The 17,932-nt window shown below is 49.3% G+C and overlaps 1 protein-coding gene across 1 annotated transcript in view; it reads left to right on the top strand.

The window, feature by feature from the left end:
* Positions 1 to 16,978, top strand: part of DDX17 (DEAD-box helicase 17) — a 38,859-nt gene extending 21,881 nt beyond the window's left edge. The window contains exons 11-13 of the mRNA XM_086963332.1: positions 745 to 804; positions 5,301 to 5,537; positions 15,401 to 16,978. Of these exons, the coding sequence (XP_086819458.1) occupies positions 745 to 804; positions 5,301 to 5,537; positions 15,401 to 15,990 (887 nt within the window). The 3' untranslated portion in view covers positions 15,991 to 16,978. The remainder of the gene's footprint in view (positions 1 to 744; positions 805 to 5,300; positions 5,538 to 15,400) is intronic.
* Positions 16,979 to 17,932: the final 954 nt, after the last annotated feature.

The following is a 17,932-nucleotide window of genomic DNA, read 5'->3' as shown; positions in this document are numbered from 1 at the left end:
ACGAGAGTTCAATTCTGCCAAGAAGTTCGCCATCTCTTCACGTTGTTCAGTGGAGGCTTTAGGATGTTGAGGAATGGTGACTTGGTTTTTGGTGATACTGAAGTCTTAAGGTCTGTTTCTGGAATGGTCTAGTTGGGCTCTGAAGAAGGCAAGTTTTTCTCTGTATATGGGCTTTTTATATTTTAGTGTATTTTAGAGGAGTGAGAAGCTAGAGGGGAGGGGGTTGGTTGCTTTATCTTCTATGTCATTCTGAGTTTTCACCTCTCATTGTTGTGGTCTGTTGAACCATGATATGGAGTGGGTACTTTTTGGGTGAAGGGGCGATGTTAAGAAATTCAGTCAGTATAGTTGTGCAGTGAGAAGCGAGCTAGTCTGGTTGATAGTTTGGGTGGGGTAATGATTTGGGAGCTAATGAGGGATTCTAGCTCTGCTTGTTCAGTTCCGTGCATTTTCTAGTCTAGTGGTTTTGGGCGTGGGGTTTAGTTTGATTGTTCAGGTCAAATAATTGGGTGGTGGTCATGCCAGGTCCATGGAAAGGATGTACTGTAGGGTTAGGTCATCATTGTTGGAGATAATAGCGTCAAGGGTCGCACCTTTGTTGTGGGTTTGCTTTTTACAGTGTTTGAGCCCTTTCAATTCTCGGAGGGAGTCTAGTGCTTGAAAAGTAGCGTCATTGGTATCATTCAGGTGATTTTGTGGGAATAGACTAGTGGACTGATGTTTTCCAACTGCTTTTCTCCACAGAGTTCCGTTCAGGGAAGGCCCCCATCCTCATTGCAACTGATGTGGCCTCTCGTGGTTTAGGTGCGTATATAAACTGAAAAAATGCTGATTTGGCTTTTATTTTAAAGTCTTTAAGCGAATACTCTACCCACCTGATAGATTCTTTTAAAAGTCTCCTTAGTTTGGGCAGTGATTAGGCGTGACCAGTTTGCTCCAAGGAGGGAGTTCAAGGGACCCTCTACCATACATGAGCAAATTAGTTGTGCAACCTCTTTAAGGTTCTTGGAATCCACAAATAACTGTGCCAACAGCTAAAGGTCATAATCTAGTGTTCAAGGTGCCTTATGTTGGAGGTGTACTTCAAACAGATGCTTCTTTTTAAGTAAGCGAAGGATTCGTACCTATTCAGGAATCCTAAACCAAAAGACTTTAAAATACCTTTTCCTTGCTATTGGTCTTTTTATTAGCTTCTTTGTTAGTTAATGAGACAAAGGAGTCGATTTCTGGGGGTGGGAGTCCCGTGAAATCTCGTTTATGTTCTAGGGTGGAGTGCAGGAGTCCCTTGGGTAGAAATGACAACCTTTCCTGCCCCCCTCCCCCGGTGCTCCTTAATTGCCTATGGCTCATTGCATTTATTGTCCTTGATTAAAATCGTCAGAACCACCATTAAAGGGTGTCCTACATTAACCTCTGGCTGATTTCGCCCTCCGGGTCATGTCTGGGGCCTGTCCTTAGGACGGAGGACTGAGAGCAGACTGGTCTCATCCATTGATCTCTCGTTTTTTTCTTTTCTGTTTTAATGAAGTTTGCAGAGTGCTGGATTGCTTCTCTCTGTGCATCTTGCCTAGACATGTTTCAAACAAACCTTAAAAATTGGCTTTTGTTAAAGCTCACCGTCCCGTCCCCCACTTTCCCTCGTGGACAGGTACAGTCTGTTTCTTGTTACTTCATTCTGGCTGGTCTTAAAGGGGGTGTATCTATTTTGGCTGCCGCCCCTGCAGAACAGATTAAATTTCAAAATAAACTGGTTTGAAGGAACTGGTTTTACTGACAAATCGCATCTCTCACAAACTGTGCATATTGGTGTAGCATAACTTCCCTATCTTGTTATCCCAGATAGAGAACTACCTACCCAATTCCCAAGAGGTGGTGCAAATGTGTACCCCTCGAATCATGCACCCATTTGAGCAGGTAAGTTCCTGTGCTTGTAGTCCTAGTGTATAGCAATAACGTTATAGCAAAGTTGTCCCCTAACCTTGTTGCACGACTTGTCCATTTTCACACCGGATTCTATTCCATTTAACATTAAAACCTTTTTTCTTTTTTTCTTTTAAACAGGAGCTGTAGACCCCTCTCAGTACAGGGCCTGGGATTGTCGGAATGGAGGGCACTGAAGTTGCTCTCTAGTGTGGTGACCACTCTGACCCTTAAGAGGTCTTGTACTGGAGGCGCTTTTTATGGTCTGCAACTCGACATAAATCTTATGCCATTTGGGGGCTTTAACCCCCTTTTGTCTGCCCCTCCCCCAGTCCCGTGCTGCCTCATCTCGAACCCCTGCTGCCTTAATTCGGCAGGAAAGATTTCAGCATCTACCCAGTGTTCACCATTCACAGCACCCATCTGTGCGATCACTGCAGTAGACCTCAGTGAGTGACACTGGGTGGGGCAGCAGCAGCAGCACCTAGCTCTCTGTGAGCGTAGGAGAGGATGCGACTCAACCTGGGCAGCCCCGGCACCATCCAAAAAGACACTGCAGACAGCCACTGAGGCTACGGAATGAGCATCTGCCGGGTGCATACCAATGGGTAGGTTGAACATCTTTTTCCACACATCTACCTCTTCCTTTGTGGCTTGTCTGTATGTGTATTTGCGTTCCTTGCCGGAGGCTGCCTGACCGTTGCTTTGCCTTATGGAGGCTGCTCCATGTGGGCATTTGAATCCTTCGGTATTTGAGCAGCAGCAGAAAAATCGCAGCTGGATTCGGCTGGAATGTAGCACAGGTGGCAAGAGCCTATGTCTGTGCACTGGTACCAGAAGGCCATGCAGTGTATTGCCTCCTGGTTGTTCGGTGGCACTGGTTAATTTCGTGCTTTGCAGTTATTGGGTGTACAAAGGTAAAAGAGCGGGGGCCTCTGGCAATTTCAGTTTTACACAAGTGCTTGACTGTGTCAAGCTGGTTTTTAAACCAATCCCAGTATTGCAGTTGAGAACAAGCAATGTTTCCATGTTGCTCCCGGACTGCACTCCCAAGTTTCCATTGCTTATTTAAAGGACCCATTGCCTCTGGTGGCTAATGCTGCTTCGAGTTTTCATCAGTGGAAAACATTTTAAACAACTACCGTTTCTGCTGCTCAGAAGCCTCAACATTGCGACCCTCGGATTGATGAATAGTGTCTATCTCTTCTGAATTATGCCCCTCCCTGCTAGAACTTGGATGACTTGCCTGGAGCTGGAAACCGGATGTCAGTGTGGGTGAAGTAAAAACCATGTCAGAGCTAAAACATGTCTCGAGTATCAGAATACGTGTTCTTGTCTCCAACTTGTTTTCTTCACATTCGAAGCCGGGGGCTGCTTGTATTGCCGCCTCATTCCGGAAACAGTAGCAGTACAGCTACACTTGAAGAAAAACTGCGCTGCTGCCTCAAGCCCATCAATGTTTGTGCTTAATCAATCACTCTCCCTTGATTCTTACTTGTATTCTAGTGCACCCAATCCAGAAATCTGAAACCGCGACACTAGCCCAGGAGATATCCTTTCACATAGTGTTATGAAAGGAATGATGTGAACTATTCCCACTCCTGTACAAGAAAAGGCCTCAAGTCCCAACTTCCCCTTCCTTCTGAATATCTTGTTTTAGGTCTTTAAAAAAGAGCAGCCCATTGCCCTAAAGTGCCAGCTAAGACCGATGAGCCCTTTTTCCTGTAATAAGAAACAGACGTTGTTTCCCCGTCCAATTGATGAATGTCGCTATTACTCCTGTAAACCCCACCCCGTCCCTTTGAAATGAGTCTGGGCAATAGATGGGCCCTTAGGGAAGCCATTAATATTTATCCCCTGAGGTGAAGGGGATAAAAGCGTTGGAGGACCGGATCTTTTATCCTCCCATGTGACCTGGTTCTCCTGCGCTTGGCATCCCAATGGGCGACAGAAGCATCTAAACGAGCGAGCTTGTGGGAGACTGCTCGCCAAGCCATGGACTATCGATGCATGCTCCCGCTCCAGTGGTCCCGTGTCCCAGAGGGCGGAGTCTTCGTGAGGGGACCGCCATGAGACGGGATCGGCTGCAGCTGCTTCTCACCGCAGGAGGGAGTGTGCATCGGTCTGGTACATGTAAATGTCTTCTGCACATATGAATACTGTTTGAAAAATTGTAAAGCATTTGAGTTGGTGTGAGGTGGATGTATTGAGCAGAACTGGTAAGAAAAAATAACTGAGTGTGGGTTAGGGGGCGGAAGATGGAGTATAGTGAAGGTAATTGCTTAAGTTTATGTTGGCCCATGGATGTCATCCCATATACTCTTGATACTTAGTGGCTGGGCTTCAGAAGGTACCACTAATGTCCAGGTGATGAATTTGAGTACATGTTATATCTTTGTATCCTGTGTCATGACTTGTGTTGCAATAGTTTTATCAATTACAATCTTTAATTTAGCCCTCTTATGCGTATATTCCAACATTAACCATTACACTCAGTACTGCAGGTTAAGGAGGCTGTTTGGCAGCGAGATATACCTGCTGCGTTATGGAATATGAGGGGAGCTGAATGAAAAAGGTTCGAGTTAAAGTAGACTCCGATCGGTGGTTAATTCCATATTGATGTGTAAATGCAGCTCAGTTTCGGTTTGAGGAAAGGTTATATTTTTGTGGGGTTCAACTGAACGCCCTGGAAGTGACGGGATGTTGGATTTTTGCCCAGTCTCATGACCTGTATTGACATGAAAGAGCTCTGTCTTAGCTTTGACGCAACAGGGAGGTGGGAGGCTGGTCTGCAACAAACTGAATATGTTTAATGTCGTCCTGCGCTGAATAGGTTGTGGTGGTAAGTAGACGACAAATTATTGTGAGCAGGCTTCTCAACAGTGTCCGCTCCCGTTTTTTCTTAATGTATTCTGGCTACACGATTTGCTCCTGCTCTGCTTGTAAAGCCCCTTGCTGGGGAGAAGGCATTTGCTTTGTCTTGTGCCAGTGTGTACCAGCCCTGATTATCATGCTTATTTGACCTACCTCAAAGCACACAACTTAAAATATGGCGAATGTGATGGTGTGGGCAGTTACTTCTAGTGCATATGATATGACACTTAAGAGGGGTGGAATCTAATGTGGGCTGCTTTAGGGATGACCGATTGTGTGAATGATAACGCTCCACACATGAAGGCACTGTCCTTGCCAATAAGAGCAGTAGCAGATGATTGCAAGCCTAGAAGTTGGAGCTGGACTTCTGTTGGGACGAGCCTGCCTGTGCTGTTTTCTATGCATTTGCTGACTCTTATTTTCCTTCCATGCCCCTCCTTTTGCGTATGTGCTCCTCATTGGCGCACTCGCTATCCCGCCATGTCCGGGTACTTGCCCCTCTGCAGACGTCGAGGACATCAAATTTGTTATCAACTACGACTACCCCAACAGTTCGGAGGACTACGTACATCGGATTGGTCGAACTGCCCGAAGCACAAACAAAGGCACAGCATACACCTTCTTCACTCCAGGCAACCTGAAACAGGCTCGGGAGCTTATTAAAGTTCTGCAGGAGGCCAACCAGGCAATCAACCCTAAACTCATGCAGCTGGTGGATCACGGACGTGGTGGTGGAGGAGGTGGTACGTATAGCCACAATTGTATGTTGCAGTTATGCACATTTCAAATCCTTACAGTTTAGTTTAATGTAGAGAAATTAACCCAGCTCGTGTGTCCTGTTATTCCTTTCTGTACTGTGGTGGGATGGTGCACAATGTTTGTCTATTGTGTAGTCACTCCCTCAGCTACAAAGCCTAGAATAATTTGACTGGTTAGTGTGGCCTCAAAAATGCCATTCTTCCAGTAAAAAACCCTGCAGGATAGTTTAATATGCATTTCTGTGCTTCTCTCTAGGAGGCACTGGTAAACGAGATGATTACTTCTGAATGGCAGGCGCCACTCTGTTAAGTGTAGATCAACTTTTAATAACTTAAAACGTTTGAGTTTAATCTCCATAGATACAGCTGGTCTGACTATTTAACAGCCAATGCAGATGCTAGATGCTTTTCTAATGGCCTGGGTATGGTTTGAGGAGGCCAATTCAGCTGGTGCCCTTTCTTCTTGTGTTGTTAGGTATATTAAGCCTGACTTAAGTTTAACGTGCATTTTTTTCAGATCGAGCCCAGTGCAGCGTGCATGCGCTGCTTTGCTTGCAAGACGTTTAGTTCTGGGGTGACCTGACCCCAGGACACCCCCACGCCGCACGGCCCACCAGCTGTAGGCGCATCTCTGCCACAGGTCCGTCCCTGACCTCTGTGCCCCCTCGCTGCTGCTCGTTCTTTTCTCCTGCTGTTGCCCTCCTGTGCCTTCGTTTATTGGATTGTATTTACTGTATTAGTGTTTTTCCTTCTGTCAGTAGGTTTTGTTGCGCTTTCTCTCGTTACTGTGACCCCCTCCGCTTCCCGCCGCTGCTCCCTCGCGGCCCTGCCCCCTTTTCTTTCTGTTACCTCATTGGCCGCCCCGCCTCCTCCCTCTTTGCCTTAAATGGAGCCCACGCGTACGCGCCGATTGTGCGCCGAAGGGAAGCCCGTCTACGCCCGGACCGCGCCCAGCGCCAGGACCCCTGGTCCTCACCGATGCCAGCGCACCCGACGGACCTACGACGCCACCACCCTCCACACACAACACCGGCCGATACGCCGCCTGCTACCAAGCCACCCCCACGACCCTTCACCTGCCAAACCTGCTGATTCACCTGCCTCCGGATCTGCACCGCATCCGCCAAGCCGAGCACCAGCAACAACCACCTCAAGTGCATCCTGCTCAACACCCGCTCCGTCCACAGGCACGCCGTGGAACTCTGGAACCTCCTCGACACAACCTCACCAGACGTCGCCTTCCTCACGGAAACCTGGATGAACGCCTCCTCAGCCCCCGACTTCGCCATAGCCATCCCGGACGGCTACAAAATCACCCGGAGGGACCGCGTCAACAAAACCGGAGGAGCCATCGCCATCGTCCACAAAACACCATCCGCATCACGACCAACTCCGACGCACCGACCCCAAGACCACCCTCCGAGGCACTCTCATCTACTGACCCCCGGGACCACGCACACAATTAAGCGAAGCCCTCGCAGACTTCGTCAGTCCGCACGCCCTCACCTCCTCTGACTACATCTTCCTAGGGGACCTCAACTTCCACCTGGAGAACAAGGACTGCAACACCGCCGCCCTGCTGGACAACCTCGCCAACCTCTGACTCAAGCAACTGGTGAACACCCCCACCCACTACGCCGGCCACACGCTTGACCCCGTCTTCTCCTCCAGCAAGCACATCTCCTTCAGACACTCCACCGGATAACACTGGACAGACCACAGCTGCGTCCACTTCAACTTCAGGAGAACCACGACCCATCACCACCACCCGCAACAAGCTCCCAGCAGAAGCTGGAGCAAGATCACCGCCGACCAGCTCACCACCACCCTCAGCCAGAACCCGCCCACCAACACGACGGACCATGACGAAGCAGCCCGCAACCTCACACAGTGGCTCACCGACTGCACTGACGAACTCGCACCACTGAAGAACCCCCCCCCCCCCCCCCCAACAGACCTGGCAGCAGGAAAGCCTTGTGGTTTACCACCGACCTCCAAAAACTCCAAGAAAATCTGCCGCACCCTCGAGAGATCCTGGCGCCACGACCAGACAAGAGAACACATGACCGCCCTCGAACGCCACCCGCAAACACCACCAGCTGATCCGCACCACCAAGAAGACAGCATTCAAAGAAAGACTGGACAACAACACCCACAACAGCAAGGAGCTCTTCAGCATCGTCAAAGAGCTCTCAAATCCCAGCGCCTGCAACACCGACATCACTCCCTTGCAAGACTTCTGGTACTCTCTAGCCTCGTTCTTCCACCGCAAGATCGCCGACATTCACAACCGCTCCAACCGCCGAACCAGCGCCCCCAACCACCACCCTCTGCACCTGGACCCTTGTCAGCACCGAAGACACCACCCACATGATGAACACCATCCACTCTGGCTCCCTCACCGACCCCTGCCCACACCACATCTTCAACAAAGCCGACTCCATCATCGCACCCCACCTCCGGAACATCATCAACAGCTCTTTCGCATCCGCCACCTTCCCGGAGAGCTGGAAACATGCCGAGCTGAGCTCCCTCCTCAAGAAACCCACCGCGGACCCACTGACCTGAAGAACTTCCGCCCCATCTCGCTCCTCCCCTTTCCAGCCAAAGTCATCGAAGACCATCAACAGACAACTCTCTGCCTTCCTCTAGACCAACGGATCCCTCCACCCCTCACAGTCCGGCTTCTGAGCAATCCACAGCACCGAGACCGCCCTCATCGCAGCCACCGACGACATCCGGTCCCTGCTCGACAACGGAGAAACGGCTGCCCTCATCCTCCTGGACCGGTCAGCAGCCTTCGACAGAGTCTGGCACTGCACCCTGATACAGCGCTTCAGCAACACCGGAATCCAAGGAGCGGCCCTGGAGTGGATCATCTCATTCCTCGCCTGAAGAACCCAGAGAGTCCGCCTCCCCCCGTTCCGATCCGTGGCCACCGAAGTAATCTGCGGTGTCCCGCAAGGATCCTCACTCAGCCCCACCCTCTTCAACGTCTACATGAGCCCTCTCGCAGCCATCGCCCGCCAACACAACCTCAACATCATCTCCTACGCCGACTACAGCCAGCTGATCCTCTCCCTCACCAATGACCCCGCCAAAGCCAACCTCCAGGAAGGAATGAGAGACGTCGCAGAATGGATGAAAAACAGCCGTCTGAAACTGAACTCAGACAAGACGGGAGTCCTCATCCTCGGACCATCTCCCTCGACGTGGGACGACTCCTGGTGGCCCCCTGCCCTGGTCAACGCACCCATACCAACGGACCATGCACGCAACCTGGGCTTCATCCTGGACTCCTCCCTCGTGATGACCAAGCAAGTGAACGCAGTTTCATCAACACCCTGCGCATGCTCCGAAAGATCTTCCGATGGATCCCCACAGAAACCAGGAAGACTGTCACCCAGGCCCTCGTTACCAGCCGTCTGGACTACGGGAACACCCTCTATGCTGGAACCACAGCCAAACTCCAGAAAGGACTCCAGCGCATTCAGAACGCCTCCGCACGACTCATCCTGGACATTCCTCGCTGCAGCCACATCTCTGCCCACCTGAAAGACCTGCACTGGCTCCCCGTCAACAAGAGGATCACGTTCATACTCCTCACCCACGCACACAAGGCTCTCTACGTACGACATGGGCCCCAAGTACCTCAACAGCCGCCTCACTTTCTACACACCCACCCGCCAGCTCCGATCCGCCAGCCTCGCCCTCGTCCCACAAATTCGATAATCCACCATCGGAGGAAGAGCCTTCTCCTACCTGGCAGCCAAGACTTGGAACTCCCTCCCCACTCACCTACGGCTGACCCGGGATCACCTCTCCTTCAGGAAACCGCAGTAGCGACCCCCCCCTCAGCGCCTTGAGACCCTTACGGGTGAGTAGCGCGCCATACAAATTCTTATGATTAATAGTAATGGGCTTCGGAAAGCTCACCATGCGCTCGTGAGTGTGATTTTTGTTTGTCTCCTAGGCTATTGGGCTTTGCGTGCGTCTTTCTAAGAGAGACCGCACCCAATTGGGCAAAGGTGGGTGCATGTCCTGCCTTTGCTCCGCCCACGGCCTATTGCTTGCGGTTACGTGCACAGACACTGGTGCGATAATTTAAAAATAGATCGCGTGCACCACTCACATGCTTGTTTTTAGAATCCTCATGACTTCCGTTAAGGGATTCTTTGTCCTATACGTTTCTATGTTGCAGTCGGCGGTAAGGCTGTATTGTATTGAGTTTTAACTGGGTGTGCCCTAAAAACTCATAGACCTGGGTCATTATGTAAGTACAAAGAAAGTGGTCCGAGTTTGAGCCATTATTGAACCAAAGTGACACCCCCTGCACCCTTGCAAAAATCGGTAATTACCAATTCGGTAAATACCGATTCGGTAATGACCATTGATTCCTATGGGCTTCAATGCCCATAGGAGTCAATGGTCTTTACCGAATCGGTATTTACAGAATCGGTAAATACCGAATCTTAATGATTCGGTATTTACAGAATCTGAAATACCTACATCCCCCCCCCCCCCCCCCCTCCATTTTACCACTTCTTAAATACCGATTCGGTATTTAAGAAGTGGTAAAATGAACTTACCTACAGCGGGCCCTGAGAATTAAAAGTCTAATTGCATTTATTTTTCATTCGTATAGATCGCAATTACTTTTTCACATGAAACATAACTTTTTACAATCAAAGTTATGAACGTAATTTTCAAATCATTACTTGAGTAGTGCTCTCAGTGAAAAAGAAGGGGATAGGCGTGGTGGGGTACGTGAGGGACTGTTCAATAATGGCTCAAACTCGGACCACTTTCGTTGTACTTGCCACTTGTATTGTGGCGGGACTGCCATTTTTATATTGGAGTCAGTTGCCACAGCATAGGCGCATTGCTGTATGGTAAAAGCGCTCAACACGGTACATGTGTTGTCTGTTTAATAGTTCGCGGATGCACCAGACCCAGCAAGACACTGTCTGTCCGAGTTAATTTATTTCATGGCATGAAGCTGTGTGATGGAATGTTCATGTTAGCAAGCTCTTTATTTACGTGCTGTGGAAAAAAGGTGTACTAATTAACACTTTGACACTCCCCCATTGGTGTGTAATTGACTGTTTCGAAAGAGCAGAGTTTCATAAGCTATTGAGTGCTTTAAAATTGCGTTTTCTCTATTGCAGCTTTAGTAATTTCTTGTTTATAACTCCTGCGGATGAAAGGCTGTGTTAGCCCCACTAAGCTTTGAATCTTATTTCTGTAGATTGCACACAGATATTTCTGGTACCCATTCAACATGGTGAGCAGGATCGTCTGCTTCTCATTGTTTCCTACATTACTAAAGTACTAGTTTTAGAGACGTCCTTTAACACATGTTGACTTGTTCGTTTGAGCTGGGTGTCCTGTTTGAATGCAGCACATCTGATGAACGCTTATTTTGTTATTTGAAGTTTCTGATTGTCTACATAATAATACGTGCCAAGTAAAATCCTAAACTGTGTAGTGGGTAAAACTACCTATTTAATAGACGCAGTTTCTCTTCTTTGCTATAAGGAGCGATTTCCCTGAAGATAAAGGGTTAAAATACCTATTCTTTCTCCACTTGAAATTTTCATTTTACTGTAGGGTAACATAGTTTGTCACCAATAAACAAAGTAATGTCTCAAACCGCTTTAGTTTTTTTGGCCAGCCTCATTTAATTAAACAAACAAATACGTACATAGACTTCGGTCAGCTCTCTTCATCCACTGGCCTATTCAGCTGTCATTCACATTTTCCTCCTGTCTGTCGCTGCATACAGCACAAGCAATGGGTCAGCCAATTTTGCTCTCTTTAAGGGTGTGTGACAGTATTTTGCTAATCTGACTACTAGCCGCAGATTCCTTAACGTAGAATTATTCCTAGGCGTGAGACTGGATCCGGAATTTTTTTTTGCCACAGCATCCCTGCGCGACGGGGTGACTGCATCACACGAGACTGCCCTGGCGTTGTCCTTGTACGTCAGATCAGTGAGGCCACATAAGTCCCACCCCGGCGCGCCTACGTCAGTTTTTTCCTTTTCCACGTGCAACGCGAATCCGGATCGTGCTCCTGCCTTTCCCTTTCGCTTGTTGCGTGTGTGGGAACAGTGTGCGAATGCCTTCGGGCTTTAAGACCTGCTCGTCTTGTGCGCGCCAGATGTCTGCAACAGATCCTCATACCATCTGCATGTGGTGTTTGGGAGAGAACCACGACTCTACTGATTGTGAGGCGTGCCAGCAGATGAAACTTAAGTCCCGGCGGTAGCACCAGAAAAAACTTCTGTCAGCACACATGTCCAGGTCAATGGTGTCTTCACGCCTGGCCCCATCAAAGGGTTTCAGTAATAGCCGCTTCCGTCTTCGCCATCGCCCTTCTCCCAGGCCGCAAGAGTGTCGCTCACCTGTCATTAAGTGTTGCAGTTTGTCCCCGAGGGCGGATTCCCGGCCTGTTGGGGGCGTGGGCTCTCCGCGGGTGGTGGCGTGTCGTCCTCCTATCCGCTTTTTCCCGGTGTGGGGGCGTTTAGAGGCCAGATGGAGACATGCGGCGGTCTTGCAGGCCTCACTGGCTTCTACTCCTTCCCCCTCCTGGGACGTCTGCAGATACCTTGCTGTATGCATTAGTATTTGGGAATGGCCCCTTTGGACCACTGCACCTCTGCTTCGCCGCAAACTCCTCCGGGAGTCCCTGTGGTGTCGCAGGAGGTCGCCGGGGCTCGAGTCTCATCCCCGAGCCCCCCTCGGTCCTCGGGACAGGAGGTGGCTTTAGCTGAGGTGATGCTGCTTCGCGGAGGGCCTTTCTTGTCCCATCATGGGCCAAGGCTGGTGGTGGGGTCACCCCGTCCCTCCCCGGGTCCCTCTCGCTCCTCCACGCAGGCGGCTGCCTCGTCGGAGGTCAGGTGATGCCTTTCCGGTGCCGTTCCTTCGCCGCTCCGGCCCAGCCCCAATCTCCTGCGCTGTGGCGGATGTCGTTCCGGCGTCTCCCCCGGCGCAAGACTACTATGACCTGCCTCCAGATTGCGGACTATGGCGCCAGGCCAACATTGTGGCATTGACTTCTCTTGGGACGCCTCCTCTTCTCCAGAGGTTCGGCGCTTGCTGGTTTCGTCGGGGACTTGCCGCTGCGTCGTGGCTTTTTCGCTGGCGTTGTCGAAGGACGGCTCCTCGCAGCCGCGGTTTTCGCCAGAGGCACTGCAGGTCCCCCACTCCTCGGTCCCTCTTCCTTCTTTCCGGGCCTGGCCCTTCCTTTCTCCGGTTGGCTTGGGGGGGGCGCCTTAGTTTGCAGCCGTCCCCTACTGAGGAGTTGCTTTCTTCACCGGGGGGCCCTACAGACTCGTGTGCTGCCATTGCTCGTGATGTTTCCACGGCTGTGGGAATCTTGCGCATGGGTGATCCAGCTGTCCATTTCCCAGCGGATCATCTTCTGGAGGTCCTCCATCAGGGTTCTGGTGGTAGGGAGGTGATGCTTCCCTTCAAGGGTTTGCTCCATTCTTCTCTTCTGGGGACTTGGGGCTGCCCCGCCACGGGGGCGCGGTGTCCCAACACCTGTACTGTCACCATCCTGCGCCACGTGATCCAGTGCGTCTTCTACCAGGGGCCCTCTTTTGCAGAATGCCTTCCCCTCCCTGCCACCGCTGTTCTCTCCCCATCGCAGGAGGCCCGCTGGCTTGACTCCTGGGGACGTAATGTATTCGCCTCCACCAGTGCGGCTCTGCGGGCTCTTAACTTTGTGTGGTTTAGTTAGGTCCACTTCTTCTTTGAGGGACTTGGCGGAGACCCTTATGTCTGCCGCTTCTCAGGAGTGTGCCTTTATGGATCTGCGGCACCATGTGTTGGATGCCCGGGAGCTGGCAGCGTGTATTCTTTATTCGGTTTTGGACATCTCGGAGGTGCTTGGTCATGCCATGGCTTCTTCGGTTGCACTTCGTCGGCACACCTGGCTCCGGGACCGTGTGTTCCCAGAGAATGTTCGAGAACTGCTGGTGGACCTCCCTTTCGATGGCGCTCTTCTGTTCCAGGCCCCTGCGGGCTCGGCCATTCAGAGGTTCTTGGCGGAGCTTTGGCCCCCTCTTCCTTCCCCTCAGTAACTTGTGAGTTGATCTGATTTTCGGGAGGTGTTCTTCCGTTGGGGCGGGTCGCCCCAGTTGTGTGATCTGTGTCTTAATGTGCATTCTAGTCCTTCGGACTATGGTGTTGTTGGCTGCTGGCCGGCCCTTTATTTTACTGTGTTTTTTGGATTTTACTAAGCTGTGTTGGCCCGGAGACTGGGACTTCTGTGTTCTTAATGGGTGATTGACAAGCCGTCTGCGGGTTCTCCGCAGGTCTTTCTGTTGTCCTCTGCTGCTGAATGTTTTTTTTCCTAAGGGGGTTTGCAGGTTTTGAGACTTGACACGCCCTATGTGGGGCGATGGTAGCTATCATATAGCTCTGTCATGTGCTGGGGAGGTGTGGTCGCTTTTTGGGCCTCTGCTTTCTGTGGCGTTAAGGTATGTAGCAGGTGTGATCCACTTGCTGGTACTTCTGGATTGGCTTTAGTTGCGCCCCGGGCTCTTTTTTCCAGGGTCGCTGTTTTGTTGGCCTGGTGTCTGCAACCTTGTGGCCTGGTTCTGCCTAGTCTGACTTCTTTTTGGGCTGTTAGTGTGGACTCCTCCCTTGGGGACGTGTCCGGGCCTTTCTTGGCCTTCCTGGTCTCTATCTTAGGCGGACGTCTGACTTGCCTTGAGTGCACAGTTCTGTGGTGTTGTGGGAGTCTGGCTGTGCATGCTGGTGCCGTCCTACTGTTTATCTGCACTATTGTGCCTTCTAGCATTTTGGCGGGATAGTCCTCCAGGCCTTGCCGCTTCTTCCACTGGGCCCCGCCTTCAGTTCTGCCTGTGCTCCCCAGGGGATGGGCTGGTTCTTGAGTTCCTTGTCCCTCTTGGGGCGCAGTCTGTCCTGCGGGATGTTGGGCGGTTCTTTCTGGGTGACCTTGGGTTACCCTGCCTGCTTCCGCCTGCCCTACTGTTGAGGGCGCCGTTCGAAGTGCACCTCACTGCAAGGGGTAATTGAACAATACTTTTGCACTTTCTTCCCCATTCTTTTATTTATACTTTCGCAGTCATATTTGTGTTCAAACTATATCTTCAGCTTATAGCAAATCAGAACTAATGGTATATTTTCTTTGTGCCAGTGAAAATCATATTTTTCGGTTCAGTACAATTAACAAGCATTGGCATAGTCAATAGGTCTCGCCTTTGGAACCTCAAGTGTTTGGTTACCCTGCACAATATCTTTGGTGCAACATCAAGTGTTGCATGGCTAAACACTTATAAGGTCCTTGGCTATGCCAATGCTCGTTTCATGTGGAAGTGTCCATGCTATTAGCCTCAGTGGTTTTCAGTTACCAATATCTGTAGATTCAGACAGGATTTGGAACCTCACTAAATGTGAGACTTATGGATATGAAGTTTCAAGACGACTTGTAGGGCAGTCCCCTCATTTGATGCTTTGTGCATGCTTGGTTTTGTGCTTCTGGTTAATTTAACACTGCCTTTGAAAAGCGGGTGCTCTTAATTTTGTGGCATACTTAAGATGAGTATTTATCTCTAATGAGGACATTAAGAACATTGCATTTCATAAAGTAAATAACGAAAAGACTAAGGATAAAAACATTGTACTTGAATAAAACAATTTGATTATTAACCTCTTGCATACAGGTAAGCAGGCTATTTTTCTTTTTTCTGTAACTCCTTTTGGCAATATTTTTAACTAGACCGATTACCCCAGAATTACATTTAATAGGCATCTGTGACTGATACTATGAACTAGAAACTGATCGAAGTGATTTTGAATTAATTTTTTTTCTAGGTGGTCGTTCCCGCTATCGCAGCATTCAGACTTCAAACAACCCTAACCTGATGTACCAGGATGAGTGCAACAGACGAATGCGAGGAAAAGATGGAGGGCGAGCTGGTGGTAGCAGCAGTTTCCGGGACCGAGATAGTGGCAGGGATCGGGGTAACTCTAGTGCATTTAATGGGGTCAATCGCAACACCTATGGGGGTATGGGAAGTCAACCAAACCAGTATGGGTACAACCAGCCATCTTATGGCGCTTCTGGAGCCCCATATGGTGCAAACAACTTTGGAAGTCAAGATTATAATACTACGAATTACAACACTGGTGCCAACTCTACTAATGCTGGTGGTGGGAGGAATGTGCAGAGCACAGGCCAGCCACAAGCACAGCAGCCGCCACAACCACCTCAGCAACAACCTCCGCAACAACCACAGCAACAACAGTTCGGTGGTGGTGCACGTCCAAATGCACCACAGCCACTGATGGCCCAGCAGTTTGCACCACCACCCCCTCCACCATCTGGAATGAACTATATGGGTCAGTCTGGCTCTTACCAGTACCAGCCCCCTCCTCCACCCCCTCCTCCTGCACGCAAATGAATTAGTTAAGTGAAGTTTACCCCTTGCCGTCGCATTACCCTTTCAAAATAATTTGTCATTTTTGTGCCCTCTATGGAACCCTTATAGGGCAAGCAGATGTTGGGATAAAATTTCTCCAACCCTTTTTTTTTTTAAACTTCTATTTTTTTTACTTGATGCTTTTTTTTTCTTTACAGGCCAAGGTAGGTAGTCCTTTTGTTTCCCTTAACTGTCCCTTTACTAGTGTAGTTTTAAGCATGTGAATCCCTCTTATGGTGTTAATACAGGGAATCTGAGGGAGCATCGGAGCCAGTTGTAGTCTACCTGGCTACGTCTAGGAAGACTAAAGTTCTACAGCACATTGAATGGCATTGTTGAGGCGTTCAACTTAATGGAGTTGGGAAGAGTGATTACTGGGGTACAGCAGGCAAATAATAACATCCATAGTGTAGCCTGCTATACAAATTGTTGGCTACTTTTTTGTGTTTTCAGGAGGGGGGGGGGGTCCTGTTAAAATATACTATTCTACCCTTCTTACCAGTTGGATGACTTGTCATTACAGGTTTTTTCGCTGAGTTTTTATTTACAAGTGGAACAAATTAAAACAGTTGTTGGTTAATAGCAAGTTGTTCTATTGGGTTGAATCTTCATGTTTTAACAAACTTCTCACTGAATGAGCAGCCCGAGGTAATTAAATTGGTCTCAGTAGTTAATGTAGGTAAATGTAGCAAGTCGTGCATTTGGTAAATTATCATTCCAAATGAGTAAAATACTTAATTTCCTCATCTGTTGGCCAGCATTGTTTGCCTGGGATGAGCATTTCAACTTGTGAATCAGTCAATACTTGAACTGTTCTTTTGTACTGGAAATAAAAGTAAATGTCAGGTTGCTTCTTTGTGCCCCCTTCCCGCCTCTTAAAAAAAAAAAAAAATCCAAATGTAAATGATCCCTTTTTATACTTATATATTTTTCTTTGTAGATATGAATAAAATACTTGTCTGAAGTTGAATTTGTTTTGTATCTTGGCTTAGGCATTTCTCTTAATTCACACCAGAGACTATAATTTGGGTCTCTGGAATACGACCATTTTGTGTCCACAGCCTTTTCTCCACAATTATGGTTTGTCCTATTTGCTACATGATTGCTCATCGGTTAAATAGTTGCAGATTTCTACCGCTAGTCACCTATGTTATGGAAGAACTCTTCAACTGATCCTCCATTCTGCTACAATTGAACACAGAATCCAGACTCCCCCTCTGTGCCTTTCTCTTAGTGTCTCTGATACCCTGTTGACAAGAATGCTAGGTCAGTGATGGAAAGATGCCCATCCAACACTCGCAGAGCCACTGGACAGGCAGAACTTCAGGTCAACAGTATGACTTTTGACCGAGTATGACATCACATGTCAGGCCTGCCTTGCCTTCTATTCCTAAAATACATATCGGCACCAACTAGAACGGAGATGGCCCGCATCTAGGAATGCAGAGACTGGAGGCAGACATCACCCCTGACCTCTTTGAGGAATAAGATGTGGAAGAATAGGCCAGACCATTGGAGGCCCAGTTGGACCATTCCAGTTCTGAGGTAAGCTCGCACTCCAAATATGATGGAAAACTGCAACAACACCCCCAAAGCTCCACAAAATCGTGGAAGACTTTGACCATGAATGTGGTCTGCACCCACTCGGTGACCATGTGTACAGGGCATACCAGGGGTGGTCGGGGGCATCAAGTCGATACTCTGAAGCAGCCTACCAGGTCAGCACTTCCTACAGGCCATGGTCTGCCTTGACTAAAGTTTATGGAGCTGACACTGCCCTCATTGGCTACAAATGCCATGTATAAACTGGGGGTCCTTCAGAGCTGACCGCTTCTATTCCAGCGGCGAAGTAATCGCTGGCACCAAATAAATCACTGATGTTGAAAACTTCATTGACTGCTGTGGAGCAACAGATTTTCTCGAC

The sequence above is a fragment of the Lissotriton vulgaris genome, chromosome 1_1 (genome assembly GCF_964263255.1).
Source record: "Lissotriton vulgaris chromosome 1_1, aLisVul1.2, whole genome shotgun sequence".
In the NCBI taxonomy this organism is placed as follows: Eukaryota; Metazoa; Chordata; class Amphibia; order Caudata; family Salamandridae; genus Lissotriton; species Lissotriton vulgaris.
This window is presented reverse-complemented; position numbering and strand designations above follow the sequence as displayed.